Source organism: Sciurus vulgaris (genome assembly GCF_902686455.1).
Source record: "Sciurus vulgaris genome assembly, chromosome: 12".
In the NCBI taxonomy this organism is placed as follows: domain Eukaryota; kingdom Metazoa; phylum Chordata; class Mammalia; order Rodentia; family Sciuridae; genus Sciurus; species Sciurus vulgaris.
The window spans coordinates 79,322,652-79,346,956 of record NC_136473.1 but is presented as its reverse complement, the minus strand read 5'-3'; the positions used below and the strand labels follow the sequence as shown (position 1 = coordinate 79,346,956).

At 52.1% G+C, this 24,305-nt stretch overlaps 1 protein-coding gene across 4 annotated transcripts in view; it reads right to left on the bottom strand.

Moving 5' to 3' along the window:
• The window catches only part of PIK3C2B (phosphatidylinositol-4-phosphate 3-kinase catalytic subunit type 2 beta), a 66,351-nt gene that overhangs the window by 21,882 nt on the left and 20,164 nt on the right, over positions 1 to 24,305 (bottom strand). For 3 of the 4 annotated variants that reach the window (XM_079107461.1, XM_079107463.1, XM_079107462.1), the window contains 14 exons: positions 21,289 to 22,308; positions 16,916 to 17,016; positions 16,174 to 16,328; positions 15,757 to 15,877; positions 12,450 to 12,561; positions 12,241 to 12,320; positions 11,796 to 11,859; positions 10,043 to 10,189; positions 9,368 to 9,401; positions 8,058 to 8,253; positions 6,839 to 6,961; positions 2,863 to 3,030; positions 2,183 to 2,294; positions 976 to 1,118 (listed from right to left, as the gene is read on the bottom strand). In XM_079107461.1, coding sequence (XP_078963587.1) covers positions 976 to 1,118; positions 2,183 to 2,294; positions 2,863 to 3,030; positions 6,839 to 6,961; positions 8,058 to 8,253; positions 9,368 to 9,401; positions 10,043 to 10,189; positions 11,796 to 11,859; positions 12,241 to 12,320; positions 12,450 to 12,561; positions 15,757 to 15,877; positions 16,174 to 16,328; positions 16,916 to 17,016; positions 21,289 to 22,221 — 2,489 coding nt within the window. In that variant the 5' untranslated portion in view covers positions 22,222 to 22,308. Of the gene's footprint in view, positions 1 to 975; positions 1,119 to 2,182; positions 2,295 to 2,862; positions 3,031 to 6,838; positions 6,962 to 8,057; positions 8,254 to 9,367; positions 9,402 to 10,042; positions 10,190 to 11,795; positions 11,860 to 12,240; positions 12,321 to 12,449; positions 12,562 to 15,756; positions 15,878 to 16,173; positions 16,329 to 16,915; positions 17,017 to 19,383; positions 21,256 to 21,288; positions 22,309 to 24,305 lie in introns of those variants that run through there. The other variant, XM_079107464.1, reaches the window with a different exon arrangement.

Genomic DNA, 24,305 nt, shown 5'->3' with positions numbered 1-24,305 from the left:
CACCAGGTGATTTCACTGTGAAGCAAAGTTTGGGAAGCAGGGTCCAAATCTCATCTTTGATGCTGACTCAGGGTCGTCTCAGGTGCCGACCCAATGAATGGGCCTAGGGCACCAAACCTGCCTCCCTTCCTGGAGATGTGGTGAGGGCACCACTCCCAAGTAGAGCCACCAGAGGGCAGTGGACCCCATGTGTCAGGGTCTGGGCATCTGGGCCTCCTGGGGCCTCCTGGGCCAGCTGTCAGATTTACAGGTCTTGCAACTAATTGGGCCTTGCCTGAGCTCAGGTGTCTAATGGGAGAAAGGAGCCGAGGGGTTAATGAAGTGAGGGGTCAGCAGAGGGGTGGGGGCAGGGGAGGTCTGTGTCACTCAGCTACTTTGGCACCCTGGGTGGACATGAGCAAGAGAGGTAGATGGGGGAGCAGGTAGGTGGGAAGCTCAACCCCACCAGCTGCTCTAGTGTGACCCCTCTTTCTTCCATTCTGGTGAACATGTCAGCCCCAAGGATGGGATCAGCCTGGACTCATTTACCCCAAGAGCTGTAAGCGTGCCTTGACACCTGATCCTTTTTGGAAAGTGACAGGGCCAGAAAATTGCAAAGGCTATGTTGTAGAAGGGCAGGAGGCAGACAGGGAGGTGAGACCAGCAGCCCCTTAGACCACGTGGCAGCAGCTTCTGTGGGGGAGGGGTGTGTGTGCAAAGCTCTGGTCCCCTTGGCAGCTGTGCCCAGGCCACACCCGAGTGGGCAAGGGCATTCTCAGACCTCATTTCCTAACCTCTCCACGCTTCCCAGCGTCAGCTCACAGGGGAAGGTCTGCAGGCTGCCACCACTTTCTGCCTAGGTGGCAATCCTGCCCTGTCCTACCTCCACTCCCAAAGCAGGACAGGGACCAGGTGCTGCCAAGTTAAGAGGTCAGATAAAACATGACAGACTTAGCAGGAAGCCTGAGCCACAAGTGGGGGTGTCCTGGGCCTCACCAGTGTAGGGACTCCTTCTGCATGATGTCCTTAAGCTTGCGTTGGTCTTCTTCCCGGAGGCTGCCAAACTCATAGCGGGGGCTGAACTTGTCTCCAGTGGGGCTGGTGAATTTGATGTCAAAAGCCGAGGTGGGGAAGTCAATCTGGAAGATAAGACTAGAAAAGTGAAGAAGGGGAAGGCAGCCACCTCCCTGGGTCCTCCCTCTCACAGCCCATCCTTCCTTTTCCTTGGGTTTCTTTGTAAAATAACCCAGTTGAACTTGGTGATCACCAAAGTCCCTCCCAGCTGTAACTTTCAACAAAACATAAAAGAAAATGGAGGGAAAATGAGCAGGGGAGGAAGAAGTTGGGCTGAGAGGTTCCTGGGTGAGGTGTTGAGCCTCAACCCAGAACTCCCAGCAGGTGCCACTGGCAGCATCCGAGCAGAGCCTGGGGGCCCTGAGAGGGGTCCTGGAGGCACTGGGCCTGCTGGAAGCTGAGATCACACGCTGGGTGGGAATTCTACCAATTCTAGGGCCTGTGACACTAGGTCCTATGTCACCAGGTGTCCTCCTAAAGTGGCTATCAGCGCTGAGTGAGCCAGTTCTCCAAAAGAGTTATTTCTATTTTCCTCTATTTGACAAATGTTTACTGAGCCCTGATATGGTGCTGGGACCCAAGTGCAAAGTAATGACAAAGAGACAAAAAACCCCTGACTCTGTCCACTCTCTATCTTTCTATTTCATTCTCTGTCAACTGTGATTTTCCCAATTCCATACCAAAGCACCTCATGATCACAAGAAAGGGGAGCTGGGAATGAGTAACTGGACCTAGGATCTGACCAGCTTCCCTCACCAGAACAGGTCCACCCGCAAAAGCACTGAGTGACTAGCAGGGCTGGGCTTCCCCTAGGCCCCAAGACGAGATGGCTCTGATTCGATGGCATTTAGAAGCATGAGGGTTCAACACAGGGACTGAGGAGCTGAGGCCTGGATGGGGAAGGTCTCAGACCCCACCTTCAGGCTCCCTGAAATCAAAGTTGACCGCCAGGAGATGGGAGGCAGAAACCACAGCGCTCAGCCTCCAACCACCTTCGCCCAGTGGCTTCCGTCACATCATCACCCTGTGCCAAGTTCTAGCACCTTTTACTGTCCCAACCTAAACTCAAGGGAAAATGGAGCTGACTCTGGGGTTGTCCGACGGGGGGAAGGTAGGGCTGGGGTCTCACCTGCAGGATGACACTATCTGGCTGGTGGAAATTAGGTGCACTCCAACGGGCACTGGGGTTTTCCTGTGTTGCTGGCCACAAGCCCAGAAGCTTCCGGCCACAGGTCAGGACTCTAATGGGGAAGGGAGGAGGGTGAGATGAGCCAACAAACTCACAGGCTAAATAGATGGCTTCCCTTCTGCTCCCCAATTCAAAAATCTGCCCTCGCTATTGGAAGCCACCATCTAACTCCCCTCCCGCCTTCCGCTCCACAGCCTAAGGCCTCTTTCTTCCTCCAAATCCAGAAAAGTTTGCCCCTCCAGGAGGCCCCCTGAGCTGACTACTCCCTGGCCTGGGTGACCTGGTGGCAGGAATGCCTTCGTAAGACAGGACTAGGCCAGATGACCTCTGAGGTCCTTCTAGTAATAAGACCAGGTGACATGTTACTGAAGCATTGCTTTCCCATGCTGCCCTCCCCACTACCTGCTGGTCCTGTGCCACCAGTCCTGTCTAATGCCTCTTGGTTACATCAACAATCTTGGTCACTATTTCTGTGTTTTGGCCCTTCCACCCGGGATGGGACCAGTATGCTCCACACAGCCCACTCTCTTGAGGGACCCTGGCTAGTGCAGCAGCCAGACCCCTTCCTCCCTTTCCCCTCCCTCCCAAACCAAGAAGCTGCTACCCTGGGGTTCACGTACTGCCTGAAGTTGAACAGCGGGGTCGTGACCCAGCCCAGGGCTTCAGGTACCCTCCGCTGCTTATTGGTCTCTGAGGAGCTCCCAGGTGGGGGGATGGGCAGAGCATAGAGAGTGGCACACAGTAGGGTCTCCCGAGGCAGCCGGTTCACCTGCACTGGGAAGCAGATCCTAGGAAGGACAGGAGACCAAATCAAGAGGCTTCAAGGGACAGGTAGCCTGGGAAGTAAGTAGAGGCAGAGAAGTCTGCCTCCCTCTGAGAGTGTCAGAGGTGTGTTCCCGGATGTCAGGGGGCAGCCTTCTTGAAGAACCAGGACCGGTCCCAAACTATGTAAAACCTCCACTAGATGTTCCCAGGAGCACAGTATGGTGTCTCTGGGGCCAGTAGACACGGCCAGCAGAGCGAGACAAACATCCCCTGACTTTAAGACTATGCCTGGTACCCTGACAGAACTTAGCTGGAGCCACCTCAGAGTCCAGCCTCCTTCCCTCGATGCAGGACTGTTGTGGAGGGTCAGCAGAGCTGCTCCTGTGTCCTCTTTTTCCATTTGACAGTCCCCATCCCTCCCCCTCGTCCCCCTTCTGACAGCCAGAAGCACCATGTTCTCTGCCCTCAGTTCACTCAGTTCACCCTCCCCCACAGCCTTCCCACCTGTCTGTGTCCCTTCTCCTAGCTCCAGGGTCACCCAATGTTTTGTTTTGTTTGTTTTTCCTCTCATCTCAAACAAGCTCAAAGTCAAAGGAATAAAAAGAAGGGGCTTCTCAAAGTCCCCAAATGGTCAGAGTGTCAACTGGCAGGGACAAAAGGAAAGAACTGAGACGCGTGAGCCCACCCCTCTATGGACCCAGATGTCCCCTCCTGGGCAGCTCTGCCTGGGTCACACCCCGCCACTCCCTGCATGCTCAGGATGAAGAGCTGAAGCTGGGGGGAGCCATGGAAAGAGGGAGGACCCGCCATACCTTTCCAGGAAGCTATTCCTGGGCCAAAGTCCACACTGCCACACCCTCCTGGCTGCCCAGGCCCAGCAATTTTCACACCCTGAGAGCACAGACGCAGGGGGCCACCCCCAAGGTCAGCAATTTCAGATAAAACAGCTTCCCTGCACCCGTAGTCCCTTGCGGCGCTCCTCCAGGGCAGTCTCCACCTAGGTGAGGTACTGCTCCTGCCTGTCGCCACAGACTGGCACAGCACCGCTGCGTCCCAGCTGCTGCTACCCTGGGGGCCCCACAGCTATAATTAGGGCCCCTCCAGCAGCCAGAGAACATGCCAGGCCAGGGTTTGGCTGGAAGTGACAGAGCACGGGCCTATTTTGAGAGTTAGCTGATCCCTGTACTGCCGCAATGGGAGATAGAACCGGCTGACCCAATGCACAAGGAGAGGGAGCTGGTCCCCAGTTCTTTCTTTCCACCCAAGAAGGAAGAAGTTTCCAGCATGGTGTCTTAAGGAAAAGGGGAATGAAGAGGGTTTCTTGCTGAGACCTTGGCACTAGAAGCAACCAAGGCATCCTATTGCTCAGTCCTCGATATTATCTGGTATGCTAAAACCTGCCCCAGGACATTAGCCCAGGGTAGCTCAGGAACACTACTTTGTCACTGTAGACCTGAACTTCCTCCCTGCCTGAGAACCCCTCTTCTGCCTGCCACCATTCCTCAACATCCCATCACCAGAACTGCCTCCTCCAGGGAGGACTCCTGGAATGTTCTGGCAGGTTCTAGTCCTGGGTCACTTAACTTATACCTCTGCCCCCCCAGTGTCTTCATCAGGGAAGAAGGGACAGCAGCTTCACTGGTGTGATGTGAGCACATACTCTGTACTTCTTGCTATGTGACACTGTAGTCACTGCTCTGAAACTAGGCTACATAGATACAGTTTCCATGCACAAATACCTACATGTGTCAATCACTTTATCAGTCACCTGGAACAGAGAAACTGGAACTGAGAGGGCCCCCCAGCTGAGAAGACCGAAAAGAAGAAGATAGCACTTGCTCTGCATTGGGCACTGAGCCAAGTATTTTACTTACAGTGTTCTAACTGCTCCTTCGACAACCCTGTAGGGGAGGCCCTATTGTCATCCCCATTCTCGGGTTAATGGCTGCCCAGGATGGCAAGAAAGGACGGTGGGTCAAGCCTGTGCTCTGAACCCCACAGTAGCGGTGCCTCCTCCTAAGTGCCGTGGTCTTGACTAAGAAGGGTTGGCAGGTATCAGCTGGAACATCTGGATGTGCAGTGCTGAGATCATGCCCCCCACAAGCCCGAAGCCCACAGACTGGCCCTTTGGATTCAAGGTGGAGATCTCAGATCAGGAACCCAAAGAGACCCACCGGACAAACTGGGCTGCTCCTCTATTTCTGATTCTGTGTGGGAAAAGTATCTAAAGTCAATTTCTTGGTCGTCCTGAGTCAGAACACTGTGTAGCACCCCTCCCCTGGACAAGAGCAGTAACTAAGGCCAGAGAAATCCCCAGGGAATAGTGAAACCCAGGGGCCATTTAACAGTGATCCTCTGTCTCCAAGGAGTCTGTCCTGCCTTGACAGTTGTCTGAGTCACCAGCAACTGCACAGTTACTGCTCTAAGAATTACTTAAGTGCGGGGTTGGGGTTGTAGTTCAGTGTTAGAGCACTTGCCTAGCACAAGTGAAGCCCTGGGTTCAATCCCCAGCACTGCATAAAAATAAATATATAAAATACTACAGTGTGTCCATCTACAACTAAAAAAAGAAAAAAAAATTGTTGCAGTGTGAAGGACAGGACAGGAGAGAGGGTCTATCTGCCCAGTTGTCCATCAGTAAAATGACCCACCCCCCCAGTACGGGCAGACTCTGTCTACCTATTTGGGCATCTTCAGACTCCCCAAAGACCCTCCTCTGTCTCTTTAATCTGCACTCCAAATACTTAAGTTGCATTTGCTGCTCTGCAAATAAGGACCCAGACATAGTCAGTCTGGGGAAGTGAAGCTGGGGGCTGCAAACAAGAGGCTTTCTGACCATCTGGAGGGGGAATAGAGACAGCACAGACAAGGCTCAGGCAGGCCACACCTGCAATGCCCCCCACCGTTCAAGGCCCCCTCACCTCTATTCTCTCCCCGCTTTGCTTGCTTGACACCCACCCTCCTGACATTAACTTATAGTTAATAAATGGTGATTAGTACTATCTTGTATTTGTGGTTTCATATTTATGACCTGCTTATCTCACTTCAGTGCTGCAACTGTCTTCAAATTAAGCAAATGTCCCCATTTCTCATTATGAGAAACTGAGGCACAGAGGAACTGGAGAGAATGTAGGATTAGAGACGGAACTGGAACCAGAACCTTATTCCATGGCTCCGTGTCATTTCTCTAGCCAACCTCCCTTCTCTCCCTGTAAGGGACAAAGTTCAAGACCTCTGGCCGTTTTCTGGCCCCTATCCCCACCTCCCAGTACTAGGAATTGACCCCCAGGGCACTCTACCACTGAGCCACATCCCCAGCTCTTTATTGTTTTATTTTGAGACAGGGTCTCATTAAGTTGCTGAGGCTATCCTGAAACTTATGACCCTTCCGCCTCGCCTCCCAAGGACCTGGGACTACAGGTGTACACCACCACACTCAGCTACCACCTGCCTATTCTAAGGGAATTCTGGGAAGAAGGGAGAGGATGAGAATCCCTGAGACTAGTTAAACTCTTTAAGAGAGACAAGATCAAAACAACGAAGCATTATAAATTAACAACTAATATTTATATGGTCCTTTATAGATTACCAAGAGATTTTATGGGTACTTTTCACTGGATCCTCCTAACAACATGAGAGGTAGAAATTATACAGGTCCCCATTTAAGAGTTAAAGAAGTACAGACTCCAGAGGTTGAATGACCTGTCTGGTTAGGGCTAGCAAGGGAGCCTGGTTTAACCCAGGCATTGGTCCCCAGTCTGAGTCTATTCATTGGCTCTGGAGCATTCTCAGGGATGAGCAGAACCACAGGGGCCCCGGGGGAGGGCTTACTGCTGGTCCCAGATGATGAGGTGGAAGAGATACTTGGAAAAGTGAGCTCTTCGGGTCTGTAGTGGGCTGCACAGTTCCTTGCCGCCATGGCTGAGGGAGCAGGAGAGGTAGAAATCTTCATAGCTACAAAAGACAGGGAGGAAGTCAAGCCGCAAAACCCACTCAGTCACCCAAACCTTTGCATCCCCTTCATGCCAAACTCCACTTCTTCTAGTAGAAATGTTCTGTCTCTGGAAACTAAAACATGGGTCAGGAGAAGACAACCAAGCATTGTTTAAGGAAGCATGCTCAGAGAGAAGCAACTCAGTCTCAATCCCTCTGCTGATATCAGGATCCAGGCTGAGCATTGAGCTTTTCCTTCCTTTAATGGGAACGACCATCCAGCCTCCTCTTCACGGTCAGCTTCAGTCCAGCATGTGCCGGAACACATGCATGTGTATGTTCGTGTGTGTGTGCGCGCGCGCGCACATGCGCATGCACAAGAAAGCGGGTGGGGGAGGAAAACGACATATGCCGCCATGAATGCCAACACATGGGGGTCCCTGTGGCTCCTGACAGGTGCCTGACAGAAGAGGTCAGAGAAGGCCCTGGTTTCCCAGGCTGCCTCCTTTGTTCTCTGCCAATCGCCCAGAGGAATACATTAAGTGAGGAACAAAGGGAGAAGGCGAAGGGAAGAGAGGGGGAAGGGGCCGGTAAGAGTGGGGTGGGGCCAAATGCCTATTCCCCCAGGCCTTGGATGCTGGGGACCCAGTGGAGGAGCTAAGGATTACCAAATGAACGTCTCCTCCACCCACCCACCCCTGCAGGCCTAAGGAACCCCAGACAAAGGGTTATCCCCCACCTCCCCGCCCCTCCCATTGTGCCTCTGCAGGGGAGTGCAGTCATTGGCCTGGGGCACGCACTCTATCTGGGAACTGGCCATCTGTCGCATGTCTCCCTCAGCTGGCCTTGGATCTGGAGGGGGCAGGGATGCCGAGGCAGACAGCACCAAGAGGGAAGGAATGGCAGGTGCTTCTCCATCTCCTAGAGGACCTTCTCTCTCAGCGACGTCCCAGCCTGGATTCCCCTCAGTCTCTTGGCTCACCCCTCAGCCCTGTTGTACCACAATGCCACACATGCTAAGACTGAGGTGTAATGCAAGGTCACAGGAAGAAGGGGAGAAGCCAATAGGAAGTTAAGCTCAGGTAGACTCTCTAGAGGCTATTGAACACCGACTCACCTGGTAGCCCAGGTGATGGGGATGCGGTGGGTGGCATAGACAGTGAAGGCCAGGGCCCCAGAGAAATGGCAGGCCTCCTGGACTAGATCGTGCTTGCGACTCCCAGGCACTGCCGTCTGGAAGTCGGCGTTGAACGTATTGCAGTAAAGCTCCACCAGGTCCAAGATGGCCGCTGTCAGGGCTTCCACGACCTTCTCTATGAAAGGAAGGGGTCAGGAAGAAATTCATGAGGCCTCAGCAAGCACCATCTTGTCATCATGACACTGCCCAGAATGGACTAGTCTAGAATAGTGGTCCCCAAATGCCAGTCTCTTTCTAAGTGCCGTGACAAAGCATGGGGACCAGGGTTGTAGCTCAGTGGCAGAGCACATGCCTAGCATGTGTGAGGCACTGGGTTTGATTCTCAGCACCACATTAAAAAAAAAATAATAATAAGTTATAAAAAATACAACAACATTATAAAAAAAGAAAGGAAGGAAGGAAGGGAGGGAGGGAGGGGAAAAGAGCAGGAAGGTGTCCTGAGCTTTTCATTAAGAAATGTTACTTAGTTTCAAACATGGTCCTTATTTTTACATATTACTACTTATAATATTGTAAGTAGTTTTCCTTTTAGCAAATGATAGTACTGAGAAATTGTCAGTTATTTCAAAAAAGTCATTTCTCATCAGGGCTGTAGCTCAGCAGTAAAGCACTTGTCTAGCATGTGCAAGACCCTGGGTTTGATTCCTGGCATGTGGAGAAGAAAAATGCTGGTAATTCTGTTTTGGTCCCCCAAATACTTTCTGGGACATTTTATTCATCCATGAAACCTAAAAGACTGGGAATCCCTGTATGAATTCCAGCAATATGGCTTTTAGGGCAAAGTTCTACATAGATGTCTTAATGGGGAAATCCTGGAGAAAGCCTAGTGAAAAATCCTTTCTCACTCTCCCAAAGGCCTGTTCTAAATTGGAAATGTAGGGGCTGTGAGCTGCCTGGAGAAGAATCACAGCCTACATACGTGGGAGCTTTCCCATCTGGGTGGGAGGTGGCTGGGCTTCACCACCCCCACGCCCACACTTATACCACCTCATCACCCCTTCCAGGGACACCACAGGAATGACTAGCAACAATAATGAGAAAATGATTTGTGGAAAGCAATGTGGGCTCCAGCTGTGTCCACACCTCACAGGGAAACACACACACACACACACACACACACACACACACACACACACGAGCAGGCCAAGCTTGGCCACATTAATCAAGGAGACAGAGCTGGCAGCTTCTAGCTGCTCCTACTGGACAAAGAGGGACAGCAGTCCCCTTACCTCGGTTTTCCCTCACAGCCAAGATGCTGGGATCCTGTTGGGTAAAGAGAAGAGGGAGTGAACTTCAGGACCGTGGCCTTCTTTCATCACAGCTGGAAAAAGGGCTTTCCACAGCTACACTCATCTGGGCCAGGCTGGGCTGAAATGTGAGAAGCAGAGACTCCCCAGGGAGGATGGAGTAATGGTTTCTACCAGAGCTGCATGATGGACAGAGTGAGCTGATGGGGATAAAAATGGTCATCGCATCCACCCTAATGAGAAGCCCAACCCTCAGGCCACTCGGCTGAGGATCACGGTGCCTATGTTGCTGGCCCCATCTGCCTAGCACACAGCCCCCACCGTGGCATCACAGAGCCCCTGGCTCTTGGGACATTCTGCTTTGGGTTTGGTTTTGTACCCTGAAGGATAAGCAAACCATGAGGCAACGCCTGGGTGGTTGTGAATAGGCTTTACTGGCCAGCGCTTGCACGATCTGTCCTGGGTGCAGGCCCTGGCTCACCCTCATCCTTGGGAAGAGGGGATGCACTCAGAGTCCATTTTCCAAGAACTCTTGTGTTTGAACTGCTTAAAAGATAGAGGTATCGAGAAAAGCCTTTCCAGCAACCAGCAACACAGTAGCCTAGGAACATTCCTCTCCCACTTCCCCTTGCCCACAAATGCCCTAGGCCTCTTTACCTTCTGGATTTTGGGCTGCATGCGGGAGGCACAGGGGGGCAGCTGGTTGAGAGCGCTGGTGATCTCCGGGGTTTCCACAGCAGCCAGGGCATTGCAGATGGCCTTGACAGACTGGACCACCCTGTCAGCCTTCAGTGGGAAGTCCCCCTGCAGGAGGCCACACTGTGAGGCTGGCCGGCTCTGCTCTCACACTGGTGGCCCCCAATTATCCCCCTTCCCACTCCATCTTTAAAGGAATGAGTCGGGAAGTGTAGGGGATAATGACTCTAAGGAAGAATTAGTGGAATCCATGCTTCATTTTCAAACATCCAGCATCAGCAAACGAACGGGTGTTAAATGAGCCAGGCCCATACACCTGACCCAGTCCCCCAACCTCCTCTCACTCCCAGCCTCAGCCATCTGCCTAAAATCAATCTGTAGGGCAGAGCAAGGAGACCAGAGAGCCGGTGCAGGGCTCCTTGCTCACCTTCTGATTTCTCATAACTCAGTACAGAACCTCCAGGCAAACCCACCCCACTCCCACAGACAGCCCACGCTCATACCTCCCCCTGCACTTGGCTCCCGCAGTTTCCTCATGTGGAATTCCCTCTCCTGTCTGGCCCTGATTAATTATGTCCATTTAAATTAGGGGCCAGACAAAATCCTACCAGCTCCTTGACTGGGGCTGCCCTGGCAGTGGCCCTCTCCAGCACGCTCCAGGGGCCCCTCCTCAACTCCTTGCTGTCCTCTTCCAGCTACCTGCTCTTGCTTTTTTCTAATCACTCGAGCTCTCCAAAGGCCAAGAAAATTCTTACACTTTTCTACCCCTAGCAACTGCCAGCACAGGGTCAGAATCTCGTTGCCAGAAGCCACTAGTGAAGGGATGCTGGCAGTGGGTACAGGGTAAGCTCGATACAAGCTCCCCAAGCTCCTGCTCCCCAGAAGGGAAGAATCCACGATGCTAACCGAATCAATGAGGCAAGAGTTGTATTTATTTGATTTTGGGGATTGAATCCAAGGGCACTTTACCACTAAGGATCCCCAGCTTCTCTCCACCCCCTCACACTTCTTTTTCTTTCTGACTTGAGATAGAGATAGGGTCACTGAGTTGCTGAGGGCCTCTCTAAATTGCTCAGGCTGGCTTTGAACCTGTGATCCTCCTGCCTCCTGCTGATATTACAGGCGTGCACCTCCATGCTCAGCGGGAAGGGTTGTTTTTGAAGGTCACTTCGAAACAGTTTGCCTTTAGCTTCCTGTCATTTAGGCAAATGTTTATTCTCATAATTCTGAGGCGTAAGGTTCCACAGCAGTCCAGGTGCAAAGGGCTCTGGGCCCTCTGTACATCTGGGACCCTCCACCTCCTGAGGGCTTTCTACCTGTGACACCAGCTGAACAAAATCTTGCAAGCCAGAGTTTCCTGGGCACTGCTGGTAGGATGTACACTCCAGGGCACATTCAAGTGTGGCACTGGGGAGACAATGCTAGGTCCCTTTGCTTGGAGATGTCCTACTCCAGAGATAGGGATCGACACACACTTCCTGCCCTACTTCTTCTACTCGGGAGCAGAACCCCTTTCTACATGCTTGCCAAGCTGCTCAGCAGCCAGTAGTGATCTTGGCTGGCCTGTGAGCTAGGGGGATGGAAAGTACTCTGCCTGTAAGTTTTCAGTTCTACCTAGATGCCTGATGGTGCTGGCTGGTCCCGGGAAGCCTGGGGAAGAGGAAGAGGAGCTTCCAGCAGCTCCTCCTGGGCCAGCCCCAGCACGTGTACTCACATCAGCCAGCAGGAAGGCATCCACCTCATTGTGGTAAGTGTCAAACAGAAGACTCAGGGCCTGCCTGGGAGTTGGGGGCAGAGAAAAATCACAGGAGAGGTCACAAAAGACCCAGTGCTCTGGGAGACCCTCCTTCCCTTCCTCTCTTCTGCTCAGGGATCAGGCGTTGACATCAAGGGTTCCCATTCTTTCCATGTCCCATGAAGATGGAAGGAGTGAGTCCTTTCTGCGTCACCAACTCTTGCCTAGAGAATGATGGCCAAGTACTAGAAGAAGGAGATGAGACACGGCCTGGAGTGGGGACCTTCCCAGACAACTCCTGACATCCATAAATATTCCTTAGCCCCAGCAGAAGGCCAGGCAAGTAGGTCTGTTGGAACCCTCACAGTCCCTGTTTGGGCGACACTCAGATGCAGCCTCCTTCCCTCGGGGGTCCCGCACTCACCTGCTGATGGTCTGTTTGACTGGCCTCTCTTGCAGATGGATGAGGTAGTTCAAGGTGGAGGGGCTCTGGTCATCGTTCACCTGTGTCACAGCGCGCTGCTCAGCAGGGGTGATGCCCTCATCTCAGCACTCCCACTCCACCCTCCAACCCGCTCCGCAGCACCTCTCCACCTCCCCTGCTGTGCACCCATCAACCACTCCCACACGAACCGTCCTGGCCAGGTCACTGCGCACAGCCTTCTGTTCCATCAGCTGTAGCCGGATGTCAACGTCAAATTTGCGGCAGTACTGGATATACTCATGGCTGCCCAAGGCATGTTTGCTGGTGGGGCAGGGGGACAGGACCATTAGCACCCACAGAGATACATACCTTAGCCTTGGGGAGAACCAGGAAGAAACCGGAGGAGTCGAATGGGTCTAGGACCTGTGTTGTGGGCCCTACCCTGGGTTCCTGGAAAATGTCATGGTGGAGACTGGGGGAAGGCACAGAGATCTATCTAAACAACCCTTGAGCTGTACAAATACGGACCGTCTCAGATATTTAGTACCTGTGTTTTATCACTGGTTCATTCCCAGGGTGGGAATTGCTTCAGAGAGTAGGGGACAGAGGGGTATCTCAGGGGACAGCTGTTTACACCCCATTCTCTTAGCTTCAGTGCAGGGGACAACCAAGGGAGATAAGCTGTGCCCAGGCTCTGGTGTCCCCACCCTCTTTCTATGTTAACCGAGGCTGAGGCCAAACAAAGCAAATCCACCACAATTCCAGCCTTGTTATTCTCACCCAAGTTGATTCTCCCTTCCTCTGGGGGTCCCACCTGATTGCAAATCATCAGGGGCTTCCTAAAAGGTGTGTGCTATTCACAATGCTCAAGCACCCCTTGGGAGATCCCCCACCCCGCCCAGTTTAGAGAAGGCGGCCTAGGGAGCCCCTCTGGGACCCAGCCTCTTCCTTACTTCCAAATCACACCTTAATCAGAAAGGAAACCCACAAGAAGGGGCAGAGGAAAGAGGGAGTCCCACCTCCAGGCCAACACTGCAGGCTGGGCCAGGTCTCAGCAGCTGGGTAACAGAAGCCGGAAACGGACTTCCTTCCTCAGCAGAGCTGGGAATCTAGGCCAGAAATGGAGGGGAGGGGGAAGGAGGGGAGGGGAGGGGAGCAAAAGGGAGGGGAATGTGCAGAAGCCAGTGGAGGTACAGGATTGGAGGCCAGTCCAGATCAACTAGGACTTGGGGGATTCTCCACATCCTGAGGGGCCTGGCCTCCAATCTGGGGCCCAACCTGCTAAGACTGAAGGGCAGCCAAAGCCCGGGGGCAGGGCCTGGCGGGAGTGTCTAGGAGGAAGGAAGAGTGTGTTGGGGGTGGGGGAGGCGGCAGGAAACCCAACCCTCCCCTAGGACTGTCTCAAGGTTCTTATCTGAGAGCAGCCTGCATCCTGGATGAACACTCCTCAATGCCCCAAGATCAGCTCCTCCTGCCAGGCATGGAGTAGGAATCTTGCGGGGTTCCTTGTTCCTTGGGAGTTAGCAATTTTCTGAAACTCCAGTGGGTCCTTTCCACCCCTATTGCAGGGCAGTTGCCTTATGTCAGGAGCCTGGGGCTAGGCCAAGAACTTTAATGTGGGGAAAGAGAAGGCTCCGGGACCTGGTCTCCTGGGGCCTGCTTGACCTTCTCTGTGGAAGGCCTTTCTTTGGGTGCATTTAAGGCAGAGTGGAAGGGATGTGACTGGAGGACCACTGACCCTGTCCTACCTCGTTGGTAACATTCTATTTGGGTCTTGGCAGAAAGGCAGAACCTGATAGTTCCTACTACCTCTGGACTCAGGGGCTCCAGGACTAGGGGTGCTGCAAGGAAAATTGTGGGATATGTCTCACACGGAGCCCTGGTAAGTTCTCTCTTTGGGCTGATCCTTTCCTGCTGGTATTTACTGACTGCTCATTGGGTCCTTCTCATATTTAACTCATCATTTTTTTCAGGGAGGTGTTGGGTGATGCCGTGGATGGAACCCAAGGTCTCATGCATGCTAGGCAAGTGCTCTACCACTGAGCTACACCCCCAACCCAAGCCTCACCATTCTTTACCAAAGACACTAAGTATCAGATTTCACACCTACTTCATAGCAAAATTCAAACTGGTATAACCGTGTTCCCAGCAGTCCACTGTGCCCACTATGGCCCTTGTGCCCTCCAGCAGTACAGGGTGCCTAGGGCTTCTCTCTCTCAACACCATGAGCTTAGGACCCTATTATTACCTCTAGGGGAAATAGGGATGGAAGTAAGGATCACATGGCATTCGGATCACATGGGATTCAAACCACGTTTATATGTGTCCCTGGAGTTGTAGGGCCTGTCCCTTTCCTTTCCCTCAGTCTCCAGATGAGGATGCAGAGGCCAGTAAGGACCCCACATTATCCCTAAAGTTGAAATCTTGGCTGGGCACAATGGTGCATGTCTGTAATCCCAGCAGCTCGGGAGGCTGAGGCAGGAGAATCACGAGTTCAAAGCCAGTCTCAGCAATGGTGAGGCGCTAAGCTACTCAGTGAGACCCTGTCTCTAAATAAAATCCAAAATAGGGCTATGTGGCTCAGTGGTCGAGTGCCCCTGAGTTCAATCCCCAGTACCAAAAAAAAAAAAAAAAAAGAATCTTCAGTCCTGACTGCCAGTTCTATGGTCTAGTCATGGGTGACCATCCCTCCATCCTGCACCTAGACTTGCATGCAAGAGAGAAAGAGTGAGTGGCAGTAACCCGCAGGCTCTTCGATGGAAGGAGTGTGGCTCTCATCTTTCTCTACTCCCAAGGCCTGCTTCTTCTAAGTGGCTGGAAATGCTGGGCAGTAGCCAACCTGATCTGTCTGCTGCCACACAACTGTACCCACCAGGGATGGGAACCTTGCCTCTACCTTCCCTCCACCCCAGCCCTCCAGAGCCCTGGGGCAGCGGAAAGGGGGCTGCCTCAGCTGGTCCACATCACACTTTCCAGGGAGGCAGCCTTTTGCAGAGGGCACTGGCTAAAGAGGAGCTGGAAGCCAGCCTTTGGGAGGAGGACAACGCGCTACATGGGCCAGCGGGGCCAAGGCGTGTTGGCAGGGGAAGGGGAAGACAGCAACTGTAATTTCTCCCCTAGGTTCTGGGAGGGCACTTCCGCCCAGTCCTGCTACCCTCCGCTGTGAAGACACCACACATCCTCTAGAGAGGAGAAACCACCCTCCCCACAGTACACACATCTCTGCAAGCAGAAGTCTGCAAGCAGATAGGACTCGACTTTGCCTAATCCCAGCTCCAAGCTCTTTCCACAGCAGATCTGGCTCAGGATCCAGCCAGCGCTGCTGGAGCCCAGAGCTCCTGGGGAAAGTGCAACGTGGCCTGCCGGGAGTGTGCCCAGAGAGCAGGAGTCCTGACTGCAAGGAGGGGGCGGAGCTGCCAGTGCGGAGTCCAGCATCCCCCCTCCCAAGCCCTAAGCGCGATCCTCCAGAAGGCAGGTGCTGCCTCCACCCATAAGCCCCTGCCCCCATTCACTCACTTCTGCAGGAACTCCTCCAGCCCACAGGGCTTTAGCACAAAATCCCCCACGTCCACTTCCCTCAGTTCATCATGGGTGTAACACAGGGTCTGGTAGATGAGCAAGTCTACTGTGGAGGAACCTGTAAAGGGTGGGGTGGGTGGAGCAACAAGGGTAGGCAAGGGGCAAGCAGGGCTCAGCCCCTAACCCGAACTCCTGTCCCCAGCTAAGCCCTCGCTAGCATCACTGACAGCCAGATAATGCAGGCAAACAAACAGCCTGGGGTTTGGGAAAGTGGCCCTGAGCCAGGCTCTTCCCCACTGCCCTTCATTCCCATGGGCCACAAGGTGAGGTGGGATGGAGAACAAAGGTTCATAACTACAGTCCAAACCATGGCTACTCCCGCCCCACTTCACATGCCCTTCCTGACTGACTTACAGTTGCAGGTAAAAGTGAGAGGCTCCCGGAGGCTGTCGCACAACACCGTCACCTTCAGGTTGACCTCATCCCCAAGGTGTTCTGGGCTTGGGGTTACAGCGCTCCAGACATATCCGGTGAGGGAGTAGTCTCGGATGTCAGAGCCAGATCGAAGGCTGTGCAGGAAGAGGGAGAAGGACCCTTGCTGTGCCACAAGAGAGCAGTCGACAAGAGATTTGTGGAAACCCTCCTGGCCTGAGGTCCAAGGGTCCCTCTGTCCCCCCTCAGCCTAGTCCTCTGGTTGGGAGGCCAGATTGGGACAGTGGGAGGCAGCTCTGGGAAACTGCTCTTCATTCTCTGCTACAGTTGCAAAATGTTTCCCACAGTGGAACAGTAGAGAAAGTTCCAAATGACAAAGCTTTCCATACTAAGTTTAACAGAAAACTTTTACAGAATCCATTTCCTTTCTTTTTCAGTTCAAAAGAACACTCTTATCTTTACCTGGGGTGCATCTGCTCCTAAGGGCAACCGAGGGCCAGAGCCTAAAGTGGTGAGGATGATCAGACTGTCAGATGAATTTCAGGAATTTTAATAAGAATATGAGGCTTCTAAGATTTCAAAAACCCTGTAGACACCTGATATAGGAGGCATGCCATAGCTATGAATTGAGGCTCTTCTTCCTTCTAAAGTAAGTCCAGTAATGGGTGACCTCCTCCCCAGCCCCCACAGTCCTCCAGACCCCAGCCCGTTCTTTAACTCTTACATATCCAACATGTGGCAGAACGCAGCAACTTCCTCATCTCTCTCCTCTGAGACTTCAAACAACTCGTGGCCGTTGGCAACAGTATGGTGCCGGGAGACCACCTTGAAGGAAAGAGCAGCCCACTCAGTGCCCTTCCGCCATAGCACCCCCTCCCTGAAGGGACGCCCACATCTAAACCAGGCTCTAGGGGTAAAGACTTTCTGGCTATTCAATACACTGAAAGGCAGAAGAAGATGTACAAGCAATCAACAAACATATGAAAAAATGCTCAACATCTCTAGTAATAAGAGAAATGCAAATCAAAACTACCCTAAGATTTCATCTCACCCCAATTAGAACAGCGATTATCAAGAACACAAGCAACAATAGGTGTTGGCGAGGATGTGGGGAAAAAGGTACACTCATACATTGCTGGTGGGGCTGCAAATTAGTGCAGCCACTCTGGAAAGCATTATGGAGATTCCTCAGAAAGCTTGGAATGGAAGCACCATTTGACCCAGCTATCCCACTCCTTGGCCTATACCCAAAGGACTTAAAATCAGCATACTACAGAGATACAGCCACATTAACGTTCATAGCTGCTCAATTCACCATAGCCAGACTATGGAACCAACCTAGATGCCCTTCAGTTGATGAATGGATAAAGAAACTGTGGCATATATATACAGTGGAATATTACTCCGCCATGAAGAATGATAAAATTATGGCATTTGCAAGTAAATGGATGAAATTGGAGAATATCATGCTAAGTGAGATAAGCCAATCTCAAAAAACTAAAGGACGAATGATCTCGCTGATAAGCAGATGAGGACATATAATGGGGGGTAGGAGGGGTTAGCGTTAGGGTTAGGTTTAGGTTTAGGGTTAGGGATAAGGAGGGTGGTAAGAATGGAGGAAGGAAGGACTGTATAGAGGGAAAAGAGGGGTGGGAGGGGCGGGGGGAAAGGAAAAAAATAACAGAATGAATCAAACAACATTGCCCTATGTAAATTTATGATTTTTAATAAAAAAAAAAAAAAAAAAAAAAAAGCCCAAGAAGGGCAGGATTTCTTCTCAATCAGTGAAATAATCCAAAGGTTGTTAGTGAGTAAATTGACTGTGCTAGTTCAAGGTTTTAAAAAAATGTGCATGCAAATAAAACAATATCAATCTAAGTGAAAAAAAAAATACACTGAAAGGGGCACAAGAAAACATAGAAAATCCAGAAATACATTTGTCTGTCATCCTAGGAGACCAACAGCCAAATTAGAAAAGAGGAGTTGAAGTTTGGGTTGAATATGAAGTGGGGTGCAGTGGACAAGAGGCCAGACTAGCTTTGTGATAGGAAAGTCTCTGACCAGCTCAGGACAGCCAGGTGGGCCCTGTGGGGCCGTGGGCAAGAGTTTTCTGGGGGAGGCTTTCACAGGTGGGTGGGAGCTGAAGCAGGTGGCCATTTATCCCAGTCCCTCCACTGAGGCCAGGGCAGACAGGTGTTCCAGATGGTCCCAGGAAGGCTTGCCCCTGGGCAAAAAGCTTTGACACCCCAGAGGTGCAAAGGGAGACAGAACCAGAGCCCTTCGATAGAGAGGATGACTCAGACACATGTGCCTTCTCAGTGAGTGCTATTTGAGGAAGAAAGTGTCAAAGCAGAGGTCTGGACAGAAAAGAACCTAGGAGAAGGCTTGGCTCCCTCCTGCTGGCTCCGGAGCCTGCTGGTTCTGAAGGGCTGGAACTTGGACAGCCTGCCCTGGTTGGCCCACTTCCGGTCCCAGAGCATGGTGCAGTGCTGGCGTGGTCAGACAAGGCCCCAAACTGTCTCCCACCCCAGAGCTGCTCTCAGTCACCCAGGAGGGGCTTAAAGAAGCCCTCAAATGAGCCTCAGGGAGGAGAAAGTATGGGGAAAGCTGGGGCTGACAGGTTGCTGCCTGACAGGCCTGCCCAGGGTGGGTGGCCATACCAGAGAATGAGGCTTGGGCTCCAAGGAGTCCCAGGCTGCTGAGGGAAAGGCAGCAGGTTCTAACAGCTGCTTCCAGGGCGGGGCCTGATGCTCTGGTCTGCGCACCCCACACTCTACGCACCTCTCATCTCTTGCCCTCCCAGTGGCTGTTCTCATGTCCTCCCTGTCCCTGGGGGCAGATGGCAGCAACAGAGCTCCTCATTTGAATATCTGACTGTTTCCTCTGGGTGACCCTCTCAGCCTCCTTGCTCCCCTGGGTGGGTGGGTGTGTGGGGTGGGGGACACAGAGGAGAGGGCAGCAGTAGAGGCAGTTGCCATGTGAGGCCCTGGCTCTGCCAAGTGCATGCCTGTGTCCCGGGTCAAAACAATAGAACCACTGTCAGGAATTAACCCACAAAAGAGAGAGAGAGAGAGTCGGCGGGGAGGAGAAGGCAGGAGAGGGAGAGGGACAGAACAGAATGGCTACTGAAGGCCATTTTCATGTCCTTTCCGTACCACTCACTGGCACTGTAAGAAAACAAAAGCCACTTACGTTTGCCCGGCTGGCAGGCCTTGGTGCCATCGCCCGATGCTGGCTGGGGGAGTCTGCCAGGCAGAGGCTGGCAGCGGGGGTACCAGGCTGGCATTTGGAGTCAGCCATTTCCAGAGATGGCTCAGCAGGCCTGGGACAGGGAGGGTCCCTTCGGCTGGAAGCCCGGCGAAGGCGGGGCGGGGGTACGGGCCGAGGGCCCAAGGGGTCCCCCCTCCCGGCCGGCTGAGCCCCTGCCCCAAGCTGAGGCGGGGAGGACCAAGACCGCATTTCCCCTCAGAAGTGGCAAGAGACGTTTGCTCTGCCCTTGCTTCTTCAAGGAGCCTCCAGCCGGGGCCCCTCTTAGAGCTCTGATGACACTCAGGGTGGGGGAAGGGGGAAGAAGCGAGGGAGGCAGGAGGGAGGACAGAGGTGACCACCTCCCAGGGAGGCCTGACCCAGCAGGCCCAGCTCTGAGCAAGGAACAGGAATCTCCTAGTCCCTAAAAATAGCGGGAGCAGCCCCACCTCTCAGAGCAGGGCCTTTAAAAAGCCCTGAGCTCTGGAGTAGTGGCTTATCCCCGGAGCTGATCCTGCTTTTGGGGGGACTCTCAGCAGAGGAAGGAAGGACCACGTAGCTCTTCAGAATTGGGATGGATCCCAAAGGCTGGGCGTGAGGTGGGAAAGCCCCAGTGCCCTTAGACAATGGCTAAGGAGGAAACGGGGATGGAATGAGGTGGAATGATAAGCTGCTACAGAAGTCGTCAGCTGTGGGGGAGACTCGACCCCTGTGGCCAGGGTTGGCAAGGGCCAAGGGTGACACACAAAGCAGGTTTTAGGTCCCACCCACAGAGATGCTGTGGACATTTCTCTCAGCCAGAAACAGAACAAAACTGCCCTGAAAACCACCTGGGGTGAAATGGAGATGCTTTGCTGCTTTATACTACATATTGATGCAAGTCAAATTACTGTCATGATTCTATTTTTTCTAAATATTTCCATTGGGAAAAGAGTGGATACAGATGGGGTGCAGTGAAGGCCACACACAATATGTGACTATACTTGGTACAACGAACTGTACACTTAAGAATGGTTAAGATGATGGGCGGGGGATAGAGCTCAGTTGGTGGAGTGCTTGCCTCACAAGCACGAGTCCGTGGGTTCAAATCCCAGCCCCCCCCCAACACAAAATTGGTTAAGATGATACATTTTATGCCCTGTAGTTCTTACCACAACTAAAAGGATGCAAGTGTGTGTGGGGGGCGGGCAGCGGAGGGAGGGAAGGAGAGAGAAAGGGAGAGGGAGAAAGAAGAGAAGAAGGTGGGGGCTTTGGGACGGGGAGACCCGGATTGAATGCCAGCCAGCTCTGCCATGTCTTGTTGAATGTTTTTGGCTATCAGGCAGGGTCATTGTGGACATCTGGATCGGGGTCTGGTATTCAGTGAACACTAAACAAGCGGCTGATATTGTGAATGATCCTCATGGCAGCACAGTGCTTGGCAGAGTAGGGCCTCAGGAAAGGGAAGCAACTTGCTTAAGTCCACAGGGCCATTCATCCAGAGTCAATGATGAATCCCCTAACTCCCGATATAGTCCTAACATCATGAAGTCAGCACGTGCCAGGAACCAGGATTCCAAAACTCCTGCCCCCAAAAGGGCTCTTTTGGCCAAGACACATGAAACTTGGTCCTAAGAAAGAACTATATCTTTACTGGCGCCCTTCTCCTGCCCCTGCACCCCCACAATCAAGCCAACCTGACCTCCCTCTACCAGAGCCCAGACTCTGAATGGCAGAAGAGGGGAGGAGAGGACTAAAGGGTGAGTACTTGGCAGATTTGAATTTGGAAGAGCAAAGAAGAAAGAGGGACGGGTCCTTGTTTCTGAATGACATGGGAAAAGGGGGAGAGAAGAAATACAATAAGGTCCTCACCGGAGCAGCAGAAATCCGACGGTTCTTGCCAGGTGTCGCATTCTTTCGGTTGGCATAGCGGGAGGCATAGGTTCGGGGAGGCACCTGAGGGGGCATGGTCTTGCTCCGGGCCACAGGCTTTCCAGGGGTGTCTTTGCTGAAATCCAGGGGCCCTCGGCCTTCCTTCCAGTCCCGGGTGGCATCCCGCAGCATCTCCGCATCATAGGTTGACTTCAAGTTGAGCCTCGTAATTGTGTCATTGATACCATCATAATCCACGGACCCCAACAGGCGCCCCTGCCCCCCACCGCCGGGCAACTCTTCCTCTTCCAGGATCTGCTGCCCCAACAGTTTGTTTGGGGGTTGTTCCACCAAAGAAAAAGTGTTGATGTCATTGGGTTGAGAGATTTTGGAGGATGAGGGGGACCCCTTTCTGGGAGGCAGTGGAGGGGTATCCCAGATAGAGACTCGGGGAGGCAGAGGAGGTGGGGACAGTTTCTTGCAAGAGCCTTCTATGTTCCCTGGTCCTGGGGACAAAGAGAGCCCCCTATCTGAACCATCAAAAATGTAGAGATAGTCTCCAGACAGTGAGCCTTTGGGCCAGGGATCGGGGCCAGGCTGGGGGCCCTGGGAGGTAGAGTAGTTGGGCGGCTCTTCCTGTGGGGAGAGCGAGTTATAATTGAGGGTAGGATCAGAGCCAGAGAGACCGCGTAAGAGCTTGAGGTCACTCCGCCGTCCTGCGGGCTTGTTGTAGAGGTCTAAGACAGGCTCGTCCCAGCTGATGAGAGAAGGTTCCAGGTTCTGCTTGGCCCTGCTCTCCTCCTTGTCGTGCCGGAGCCGGGACAGAGCGTCATACTCCATCTGCAGGGCTTCAGCCATGGCCAGTTCTTTGCGGCTGATCCCCACCGACTCCAGGGACTTCCAGTGCTCCCCATTGCCCTGAGTCGAAGACATGGTGAGGATGGGGGCACGGGACAGAAGGAAGTTTTCTACTTCCTGCCCAAGTCAGGACTGCAGGGCTGGAGCATGGTGTCCGGATACCTGCAGATGAGGAGTAAAAACATCATTCGGTCACAGAGAGATTTATCAGTAGCCTGCTGTAGGTGACATAATCTGGGTTCGTGCTCGTTTCTTCAGTGCCTACAACAGATGGGAAACAGAGATGGAGATACCAGGATAACTTCATCTATTATATCCATCCACCCACTCGCCCATCTAGACATGTCTGCATCTCTGGTCACCAACTCCTGTCTTCATCTCTCTCCTGTGTGCCCCAGGGAAAGAGAGGTGCCTTTCATCGGGCAAGTAGAAAAGTTTAAAGGGGACAACTCTCAGGTGGATATGGTGGCTCATGCCTATAATCCCAGTGACTCAGGAGGCTGAAACAGGAGGATTGCCAATTAGAGGCCAAACTGGCAACTCAGAACCTGTCTCAAAATTTAAAAAAAATTTAAAAAAATAAATAAATAAAAAGGGCTGGGGATATAGCTCAGAGGTAGATTACCTTTTGATCTCCAGAATTGCAAAAATAAAAAATAAAAAGACGACAACTCTCTAGAGATGTTTGATGGCACAATGGCAGAGCACTTGCCTAGGATGCATGAGGCCCTGGGTTTGATTCCCTGCACTACAAACTACTGCTACTTATCCAAGAAATTGAAAGCATATATCCACACAGATTTGTATACAGATATTCACCAAAGCCTTATTTGTAATACTCCCAAACTGGACATGACCCAAATGTCCATTAATAGGAGAACAATTTTTTAAAAATGTGGTATGATGTTGGGCTAGGGTTGTAGCTCAGTGGTAGAGTGCTTGCCTAGTATGTGTGAGGCGCTGGGTTCAATTCTCAGCACCACATATAAAAAAGTTAATTAAATAAAGATCCATCAACAACTAAAAAAATATTTTTAAAAGTGTGGTATGTCTACATATTTACAACTGACTACTACTCAGCAATGAAAAGGAATCAATTACTGATAAATGCAAACACGGGATGAAACACAAATGAACTATGCTAAATAAAAGAAACCAGATGGAAGAGTAGGATTCCATTTACATACAATGCTGGAAAACCCAAACTGATCCACAGTGACAAACAGCAGAGTAGTGGAGATCTAGGGAAGGGGCAGAAGGGGAATCTTTTGGGGGTGATGGATATGTTTGTTATCTTGATCAGGGTGATGGTCCCACCAACATATTCCTCTGTCAAAACTTATAAAATTCTGCACTTCAGATATGTGTAGTTTAATCTATGTCAAATTTACCTCAATAAAGTTATAAATGAAAAATACAACAGAGCCCTATTCAACAGACCTTAAAATTACTCAGATTGCAAGAGGATCCTCTCCCAAGTACACCAAAATGTGCAATAAAACAAAAACTAGCCAATAGGTGACACCTAGGCACCTGAGGGAGTACAGGTGTACCAAATATTGATCCTCTTGGCCCCCAGGAAGCCAGACGGGACCAGCTGCCTCTTGCTGCCCTCCCCATTTACTCCAGACTTGGCAACTTCTGCCTCCGTAGAAACCACAGCAAGAAAGAAGGTGAGAAGGACTGAGCAAATGATTGTGATGACAGGGTTGTCTGCCCAGCTGTTCTCCACTCAACTGTACACAGGAGAAACGGGAACTTCTGGGAACTTTTGCAAACTACTAATACCCCACACTCTCAAGAGATCCTGATTTAACTGGTCTGTGGTACGGTAATGATGTCTGTTAAAACTCCCTAGGAACTGGGCACAGTGTTGCATATCTGTAATCCCAGTGGCTCAGGAGGCCGAGGCAGGAGGATCAAGAGTTCAAAGCCAGCCTTAGCAACTTAGCGAGGCCCTAAGCAACTTGGAGAGACCCTGCCTCTAAATAAACATATAAAAAAGGGCTGGGGATGTGGCTCAGTGGTTCAGTGCCTCTGGGTTCAATCCCCACAGCCAAAAACAAACAAAGAAAAACCTAACGTCCTCCTGCCTTACTGAAAGATTATTTTAATGGCCCCAGTTTTCCATCTGAAGGTGGTGTCTAAGGGAATCCTTA